The sequence below is a fragment of the Sarcophilus harrisii genome, chromosome 2 (assembly GCF_902635505.1).
Source record: "Sarcophilus harrisii chromosome 2, mSarHar1.11, whole genome shotgun sequence".
NCBI classification, from domain to species: domain Eukaryota; kingdom Metazoa; phylum Chordata; class Mammalia; order Dasyuromorphia; family Dasyuridae; genus Sarcophilus; species Sarcophilus harrisii.
In genome coordinates this window covers 413,401,119-413,411,379 of record NC_045427.1, presented here as the reverse complement: position 1 = coordinate 413,411,379, position 10,261 = coordinate 413,401,119, and the positions used below count along the sequence as shown (strand labels likewise).

General features: G+C 40.8%; 1 protein-coding gene across 1 annotated transcript in view; it reads left to right on the top strand.

Moving 5' to 3' along the window:
• The first annotated feature begins 5,824 nt into the window (after window positions 1–5,824).
• Window positions 5,825–10,261, top strand: part of ADRB2 (adrenoceptor beta 2) — a 109,568-nt gene continuing 105,131 nt past the window's right edge. Inside the window, exon 1 of the mRNA XM_003756846.4 lies at window positions 5,825–7,292. Coding sequence (XP_003756894.2) covers window positions 6,146–7,292 — 1,147 coding nt within the window. The 5' untranslated portion in view covers window positions 5,825–6,145. The remainder of the gene's footprint in view (window positions 7,293–10,261) is intronic.

Sequence of the window (10,261 nt, the reverse complement as noted above, 5' to 3'; positions counted from 1 at the left end):
AAAAAAAAAAAAAAAAAAAAAACACAAACAAACAAAAAGAAACCAGAAACAGAATCAAATGGTTTTGCCTTCTCTCAGTTGTCAACTATCATTTTCCCATCCTTACCAAGTAGTTCCATATCACTTACTCTTCCATCACTTCCATCTCACCAGTAATATCAACTACAATCTTTTTGTTATTATTATTTCTGTCCTTCCTTTCTTTTCCAGAGTAAACTCATTCTGAACTGTAGCATTCCTGACACTACTGACCTTTACCCAGATCCTCTCTATCATGTTTTCCTCACTGGTTCCTGCATTGGCTCATTTAAGCATTAATGTACATTGCTACTCTTCACAGCACTCCCTCTCCTCACTAAACACTTTAACTATTTTGTTTCTTTTGAATAAGTTATGCCCATCCAGAACCATGGTCCAGTCATGGATTTCATCCAAGATTCAGTCATATCTCTGATGTCTATTTTACCCCACTGAATTAGGACCCGTGGTTTTTTTTGTTTATTATTTGAATTTTAGATATTTGAAGCCATTGGCTTTATTGCTGGTTCTTTTCCTGAATACTATCTTCTCTGAATTTCTGGGTTCCTCAATTTCTTCTTTGTAGCTACTTTCTATAGTATCTATTTTAAATAAATTTAAATTATTACTTTCTACAGTTTCTAATTCCTATAGTATCTAATTTAATTTACAACAACAAAAGATAAAAATAATTAACATTTATATAATGCTTTAAGGTTTGTAAAGTCCTTAAAAATATTTTCTCATTTTATACACAATATCCTTAGGAGACAGATACTGATATTATCCTCATTTTTACAGGTGATGCAGCTGAGTCACACAGAGGTTAAGGTACCTGTCCTGAGTCACAGAACTAAGTAAGACTAGATTTGATCTCAGATTTTCCTGATTTCAAACCTCTGACAACTATGCCACTTAGTTGCTTCTGTATACATAAGTAATTGTTTCCTTCCCCTACTTTTTAAATTTTATTTTAAAGTTCTTTTGATTAGATTTACTGCTCACCTGGTTAGATTCACAAGGGTGGAGGTAGCAAGTCTTATTAGTAAACTGATACATTAAGATAGATGAAAACTAGAGACTGAACTTTATTTTTTAAGGAAACTGTTACAAAGCAAACATTAATTCCCCAAATCCATTATATTACAGCTCAATGTGGAAGCACAGGCATGTGGTATACATATGGTATACATTTTATATATCACAAGATTTTAGCTAAAAGGGCCCTTTGATTCTGTTGAACACATTTTATAGTTGAGGAAACTGAGTACCAGAGTAGAAGTGACTTGTTCAAGATCATAGGGTTGGAAGGTAGCCAAGCTTAAGACACAAACCCAGGTCTTCTACCTCCAAACTATAATTATGTACACACTAAGTTCTCAATATATAAGTATTGCATCGATTCATATAATTTCTTGATATGTAACAGCTGTGCAAATAGGCGTTGTGCCTTTTCATGATGCTGTTTCTCAACTCTGCTCCTAGAAGACAGACTGCAGTGTGGTACAATAGATGGAACTCTGAATTTGGTGTCACAGGACATAGGTTCCAACCTGACTCAGCCACTTATTGTCACTCAGAGAGCATTTATTAAAGGCTTATTAAACTGCAAGGCTGTGCTAGCTGCTGGGGCTACAAAGACAAAAGTGAAATAACTCATCTACAAGGAAGAGAATGTCTAAACGCACACACACGCACACACACGCACACACACACTTACCCACTGAATAGGAGGGAGCTAGCAGCTTAGGGGATTTACCTGTGCAAACTTGAACAAATCACTGAAATTCTTTAGGTCTCAGTTTCCTCATCAATTAAATGGGGTGGTGGTGGAGCTTGGAGAAGACATTTTAACACCTGTTTTATCTCTAAGTCTATGGTCTACTTATAATTTTGTCTTCCCTCTCTTCTCCTCCCCTCCCTCTGGGAGGCAGTGTGGTACAATGGAAAGAGTCCTGGATTTGTAGTCTGATAACCTGGGTTTGAATTTCAGCTCTGCTACTTACTACCCATGTGAACTCTGAACAAGCGATTTAGGCCCTCTGCATTTCAGTTTCCTCACTTGTAAAAAATATATCATTTAAAATAGGTACCCACTATTGAATATTCATGTGAACATTAGTGTGTGGCAATGAGCAATTTGCACTGGATAAAACACCCATGTACATAATTTATTAAATTGATTTTGCTAACTACTCTAAGGAAATTTGTTTCAATAAATATGAGCTTTAGCCACGTAAAAAGACTAACAGGGACATCAGATAGGCATCAGATCTGTGATTTTGTTGGTATAAGGAGCACTCAGATGAGATTTCCTCTCAAAATGCAGATGGACACCATTTTACCAAGTTTTAGACTTAGAAAGTTGCCTAGAACACTGAGACATTCATTAAGTGACTTGCCCAGGATCATATAGCCAGTATGTATCAGTGACAGTGATGAGGTCCTAGATAACTAGTTGAGGTTGGCATAGAACGTCTTAAGTATTGATAAAACTACTGAGGAAAGCAGGGAAGAGTACTGATAGGAATCAGCTCAGTCTTACAGGTCCACTCCCTGTGGAAATTTTGGATAATCCCACCTTACTGTATCCTATTAGATGTCAAACTCCTAAGGTTCAATTTCCCTTATAAACCTGTCCATGGCCTCTGCCATCTTTACTGAATCCCTTTTGGGTTAGTTTCCACAGCATTATGCCTCAAGGTATCTTTCTCCTTATAGCTAGCTGACTCTTTTAGAGTGTTAAACTCTCCTATAGATTTTGCTTGCCAGTCAATAGCATACTCCCACCTCTTGGGTGTTCCCTTTCTCCTGGTTAATTGTGAGGTCTACTGGGGAACTTGTCTTTTCCCTTGTTAATTGTTATATGTTTTCCAAATCTATTTCATATTTACCATTCCTATTATCTATTTTACCTTTTCATTTTGTCTGTAGCCTCTTATAAATAAACTTACCTTTTGTCAAAGAGAAAACATTGTGAATTCTTCACATGATAGAACCCCAACATTTGGTGACAATTGCCTTTTTCAATCTCATCAATTGGTGTTGAACCTCAAACATATCAACAGAACTTGACCCAGGTCCTCTTAGATGAAATCTTTGTTATACTATTTTGCCTCTAATAAGTTTCAAAGTCTTTGGAAACTATGTACCGTGGCTTTGCAAAGAACTTCATGTTATACTGTTTGGAGAGAGGCAGGGTTGTGTTTGATGCCAGATTCTGTATTAGGAGACATGAATTTAAGGTCTAGATCCATTACAGCAGCACTATTGTCCAAACCTGCTTTCTGCTTCAGTTTCTGGTTTCCTTACTAGAAAATGGTGCATTTTCTTTGCTCTCAAGACTATTATAACTTGCATTCCTTTGCTCTCAGAACTATTTTAACTGTTGCTTCTGATGTTATCCTTGCTGTAAGGATCAAAGAAAATAATGGATATAAGATGATTCATAATCATCAAGTGTAGATAAATGAAAATTGTTGTTATATAACTATCAAATGTTAGATAGTGGAAAGAACCTGGGATCTGCAGGCAGAAGACTTGAGTTCAAATCCTGATTCTGTCACTAACTAATTTTGTGACTTTAGGCAAGTCATTTAACTTTTCTTAATCTCAATTCCCCCATCTAGAAAAAAGGGGGGAGACAGGAAAAGATAATACTTACCTTATAGGATTGTTATGAGAATTAGACTATTTGTAAAGCACTAGGCATCAGTTACCATAGTGTACCAAGTACATTTACTCTTTTTAAATTCAGACTCTGTCATTTACTACCTGTGTGATCTTAGGTAAGTGACTTAATTTCTCTGCACTTCAATTCCTCATTTGTAAAGTGAAGAAGTTGAACCTGAGAGATGACTTCTATGGTTCCTTCTTGCATTAATCCAATGATCCTGTGACCCTGTGATTTCATTAGTATAGGGAACTCCTAGATGGGGGAACTCCTTCTACAAATGCAGGTGTCAATCTAATCTCTGTAAGCTTTGATGTTTGTTCCATGTGACTGTGTGCAGATGTGCAGAGTAGTCTATCAAATTTAGGCAAGTATGTATGGAAATCAGGGTGTGAGAGTACAATAAATCTGATACTTAACCATGATACCTGAAGTATTCTCACTTGAAAATGAAACCAGACTAGAAAAACTACTCTCCTTTGCATTAAAAATAAGCAAGATGTTTCTCTGGGTCCCTAGTCCCAACTTTAACTCCATTTCCCTCCCCCCCCCAAAAAAAAGAAATACAAGAAAATGAAAATAAACCCAATTCTCTGTGATTCAGTAGGGTGCAATGGAGAGATCCTTAAATTTGGAATAAGAGGATGAGGGTTCAGATTCTATCTCTGTCATTCACTGCCTGAAACTTTGTCATGAGTTATTACTTCATTAAGGATTGTGTATTCCTCATCTGTAAAATGAAAGGAAGATCTAGATGTGACCCTGAGGTCTCTTACAGCTCTAAATGTGTGAGCCTGAGTATGAAAAAGAAATATCTGTCCTGTTAAATAGGGATTTCACTGTCATTCAAACAGTAGAACCCCACCTAAAAGAAGCCTTTCCCAAGTAGGATGATCTCAGAAAAACCTGGAAAGTGTTCCATGAACTCAAGCAAAGTGAAATGAACTGTGTACAAAGCAACAGCAATGTAGACTGAGCAGCTGTGTGAACTTTGCTATCCTCAAAAATATAATGATCCACAACTAATCTGAAAGACTGAAAAGATGAAAAATTCTATCCATACCTAGAGAAAGAACTGCTTGTATCTGAATACAGGTTAAAGCATAAGCTTTAAAAAAAACAAAAACAAAAACAAAAACCTTTAATTTTTCTTGATTTTTTTTTGGGGGGGGGGTATGGAGATCTGTTTTCTTTCACTGCATGACTTTTATGGAATGTTTTGTGTAACTTCACATGTGCCTTCTTAAAGGAGTGTGGAAGTGGGGAGGGAAAGAGAAAATCTGGAACTCAGAGTTTAAAAAAGAATTGTTTTTCATGTGACTAGGAAAATAAAAATATTAAGTATAAAAAAACAAGAAAGAAGAGTTTCCCAATCCCTCTCTGAGACTACCTGCCTGAGAGAAACTTCGTGCATATCTTGTTTACATAATTGTTTGTGCGTCTTTGTCCTCATTAGAATGTGACCTCCTTGAGGGCAGGGACTACTTGTGCTTAATAATATTTGTTGACTAACTGACTGACTAACCTGTCAGACTTAAATTTTTCACCTAATCCAAAAAAAAAGGTGTGCTTATTCTTGTGTGAGCATGTTTATTTCTGCGTCTGTGTGTGTATCACCCGTCGCCGTTTGTCTTTGCGCGAATGCGCCTGTCCCAATGTTTACAATTCTATCTCTTTGTGTCTTGTACCCATGTGTCTTTATGTCTATGTGTATCTAGGTATTATGGTTACGTAATTAGAATTACTCGATGTTCTTGTGTCTTCGTGTGTGCCTGTGTACCTATGTCTCTCTCGTTCTCTCTCTCTGGATGATTGTGTCCGTATACACCAATTTCTTTCTCGGTATGCCCGTGCCCCTGTTAGTGGTCTCTCAGTGTCGCCTACGTCTCATTGCATGGGCGTCTCTCTTGGGTTTTGCTGACTCCCAGGGGGATGGCCACCATGCAATGCCACTGGGGCTCCCGCGGAAACCTAGCACCCAGGGCTTCCAGATTCTGCGCGCCCTGAATAAGGTGCGGCTCCGGGGGCGGACCGGGGCTCCCAGCAGCTTAGGGGAGAGGGAAAGGGGCGGGGTCTCCCTCACACCATTGGCTGAAAGTAACCTAACGTCATCTGGAGGCGGGACAGGGAACAACCGAAGTTCTGAAGTCCGGGGCACATAGCGGGCTCGGAGCACTTGCAATCTGCGCGTTCGCTCCGAGTAGCTGCACCTCTTGGCTGTTTGTGATTTCAGATCAGGGCGCGCCCTGCTTTCCTCCTTCCCTTCGTTGCTGGCAGTGCTGTGCACCTTACGCGGAGGCTGAATGACGGGCTCGTGTCCGGCCAGCAGCTGTTTGGGACTCTCAGGGAGCTGAGCCTCTGCCGAGAAGAGATTGGCAGCGAGGCACCCTCAGTCAAGGCTTGTGGATCTCTAGGGACGGCCCCGCCCCCCGAGGGGGACAGCTTGGGGGGGCCATGTTTGCCAACTCGAGCCACAGCATTCTAAACAACACCACTCAGAGGGGTGAAGCGTGGATGGTGGGCTTGGGCATTGTCATGTCCACTATAGTCCTGGCCATTGTCTTTGGCAACGTGCTGGTCATCACAGCCATAGCCAGGTTCCAGCGTTTGCAGACTGTCACTAACTACTTCATCACATCGCTGGCTTGTGCTGATCTGGTTATGGGACTGGCCGTAGTGCCCTTTGGTGCCAGTCACATTCTCATGGAAATGTGGACCTTTGGGAACTTTTGGTGTGAGTTCTGGACTTCCATTGATGTTCTGTGTGTCACAGCCAGCATCGAGACCCTCTGTGTTATTGCTGTGGACCGCTACTTTGCCATCACAGCACCCTTTCGATACCAGAGCCTGCTTACCAAGGGCAAGGCCAGAGTGGTCATCCTAGTGGTCTGGGTAGTTTCTGCGCTCACCTCCTTTTTGCCCATTCAGATGCACTGGTACCGTGCCAGTCATGAGGAAGCTCTCATGTGTTATGAAAAAGAGACCTGCTGTGACTTCTTCACTAATCAGGCTTATGCCATTGCTTCCTCTATCGTGTCTTTCTACCTGCCTCTGGTTGTCATGGTATTTGTGTACTCCCGGGTCTTCCAGGTGGCCAAGAAGCAACTTCAGAAAATAGATAAGTCAGAGGGCCGCTTTCATGTCCAGAACAGCAGCCAGATGGAGCAGAATGGAAGGACCAGTCACCGAAGATCTTCCAAGTTCTGCTTGAAGGAACATAAAGCTCTTAAGACCTTGGGTATCATCATGGGGACCTTTACCCTTTGTTGGCTGCCCTTCTTCATCGTCAACATTGTCCATGTGATACAGGACAACATCGTCCCCAAATACGTATATATTTTTCTGAACTGGGTGGGCTATGCCAACTCAGCCTTCAACCCGCTCATCTACTGCAGGAGCCCCGACTTCAGGTATGCCTTTCAGGAGCTCCTTTGTTTCAGGAGGTCATCCTTGAAGCTCTATGGAAATGGCTATTCCAGCAACAGCAATGGGAGGAGCGAGCACAATGGGGAGCATGGGAGCTATCCCACTGAGCAGGAGAAGGAGATGGAAATGCTGTATGAAGACCTTCCAGGCACTGAGGACTTTTTGAACTGTGCAGGTACTGTGCCTAATGCTAGCGCCGACTTAGAGATCCAGGATCAGACTCTTGATGATACCCCCTTGTGACTATCTCTCTGGTTGGTAAAAGCCCTCAGCAAACCCAGCAAGGTCGGGGAAAACAATTAATAAAAGAATAATCACCACAACCCCCCCCCCAAAAAAAAAAACCAATGCAACAAAAAACCCCATCATAAACTTCCAATCACTAAGCCTTCTCTAACTTGTGAGCTAGAAATGTCTATACAACCTGTAGAGAGATGGGCAGGGGGGAGGAGAACTGTCTTTGGCTATTTATTGTTTTTTTAAGTTATCAAGACACCAAACAACTCACCCACTCTTTCTAAGGATTCCTCATTTCTGTAACAGTTGGATTCTGACTGGAATGGAATTTGGAAAGGTTTCTCCTACTTCAAGGGTCTCAGGCTTTGAGGACCTGAATCTAGTTTGAATGGCTTTTTTTATAGATCTACCTCATTTGTCAAGTATTAGGGTTAGGTATTACTTGGGACTTCTATCTGGAGAAGCAGGTCTTCCCTTCTGGGCCTTGTGGATGCTCCAGCTGGACCTGGCTGTCAGTGTGGATTTGTCTCCTCCTCTTATTTGCTCACATGGGCTATTGGAGGCTGGGACCCAGAAGGGTCAACTTCTGCTGTTGACCGAGCAAAGTCTAAAGTTTACAGTAAATAAATTGTTTTGCTGTGACATCATTGCACCTGTTTGTCCAAAACCCTCAGCGGAACATTCTTGTTGGAAACCACAGGTAATTGTTTAAAATAGCTGTCCAGTGACTTAATGGTGAATTAATAGTAACAAAAATAAGACCTCACATTTCTGTGGTGTTAGCCAATCTTACCTAATGCTATTCCCCACAGCTTTGTGAAACATGCAGGGGAAATATCATCTCTATTGTACTGAGGAGCTCAAGGTTCAGGAGATGAAGGAAAGGCTTTGCCTATGGTCATAAGGCTATAAATTGTCGAAGGGGACTCGAACCCAGAGCTGTGGCTGGAGCTCTAGCTCTAGTCTTCCTTTTTTTTCATACCACACTTCCTGGAATTGCATTTATACATAGCTTAAGTCTGTTGGCAATGAATGTTAATAATGAGTATATCTCAAGTAATCCTAATTTAAGTGAAGCTCCTCTGATTTTCCTAGTTTATCTCTTATTAAGTATGTTGTTCATTAGCACACCTATTTATGTATTATTGAGATGTAAATATATTTAATAATTATTAAATAATAAAATTATTTTTGTTATCAATAGGAAACTGTCAATTTCCCATTACTTATTTGTTTCAAAATTATTCATGAAAAGAAAGAGTTACAATGGAAAGAGGGAGGAAAAGTCCAGCTGGGTTCAAGTGCCTATTGACCCACCTGACAGTGAAATCACATTACCTCATTTGATGATCTCCTACCATAATTTCCTGTGGCCGACAGCACATTCCTGTTTGGTTAAAGAAAAAACTGAGACCAGAGCAGGGATATAACTTCTTTGAGGGTCTCACATCTACTAAAGCCCTCAAGCTGAGATTCAAACTGAACGCTCCATACTCTAAATGTAGCCCTCTTCCTATTGCACCACAAACTGCCTCCTGTTAGATTTACTGTCTGCTGTTTACATCAGAAAGACTGACTCATGAATATGAGGTGATGGACAGCCATCTCCTTGCATGCTATGCATAGCAGCCCCCCAAATTTATACTCTCACTCTGCCTTTCCTTGGAGATCTCTGAACCTACCAAGACTGGATGATTATAAAAGAAAGATGATTTAGCTGTTATGAAAGTGCTGCTTCTCCTCCAAATGACAGCCTCTCTCCTTCCCAACAAAATATAAAGGACAGGAGCTAGTTGATTGGCCAGGCCGGCAGAATGAGTTCATTTGGAAGTCTGATGAATGGTTCTCTAGATTCACCTTCCTTTCACCCACTCTTCAACTAGCTGGCTTTATGACCTGAAGCAGATCCCTAGTCACTAAATCTCCTCTTTGATTTCCTTGGAAAGGAAAAGAAGGAAGAATAGTGAAAAGAAGGAGATGAGGACAAGCTTTAGTTAGATGATCTCTAGAGTTTCTTCTAGCCCTACTTCAGCATTAGAAATTTGAAACTTAGAACTGGACAGGACTCAAATGATCCCAGGTCACATAATTTTTTTAAGTTCACATGGGGTCATAGAATTTGAAGCAGGAAGGGATCTGGTTCAATCTTCTCATTTTACAGATGACTTTACAAAGACTCAGAGAGGTTGTGACTTGTCCAGGGTCACACAGTTAGCAAATAGTAGAACTGAATGGGATTCAAACCCAAATCTTTGAAAGGTATTGTTCACTCATCATCTTTCTGCTCAAGATCACACAGGTAGTAAGTTGCAAAATTAGAATTAGAATTTGTGTCTTCTTACTGAGAAGCAATCTGCTGTCCAGAAAAGGAACATTATTTGCCCAGATGTCATACAGTCAGTCAACAAACATTTGTCAAATACTTGCAATGTGTCAGCCACTGTGCTAAGGACAAAGGATGCAAAGAAAAGCAAACTAAAAGATCAAAAATCCATTGCTCAGAGGCAACACTAGAATGGAAGTCTGGTGATCTTCCCTTTTCCTGTTCTTCTTCCACTTCATCCCACCCCCCCAACCTTGGATGCTTTATCCACTACTCCATCCTTCTTTAAGTGCTGCTGCCACAATAGAAGGTGCCCAGGTGGTACTGGAGCTGCAAGGAGGCCGCTGGTTCAGACAGGTTTATGAGTGGTGAGAGGGCTGGTGAGCAGAGACTGCTATTTTATGGAATGACTCAAATGTCCTTAAAAGCCACTTATATGACAATTGAAAAAGTAAACACATTCTTTTACCCCCTTTCCTCTTCATCCTTCTATTTTTACATCAGGTATCTGGGTGCTAGTTTGGTTTCTGCCCCCATGACTGGAAAGGACTTACTCTGAACAGAGTTCAGAATCTTTCATTTGT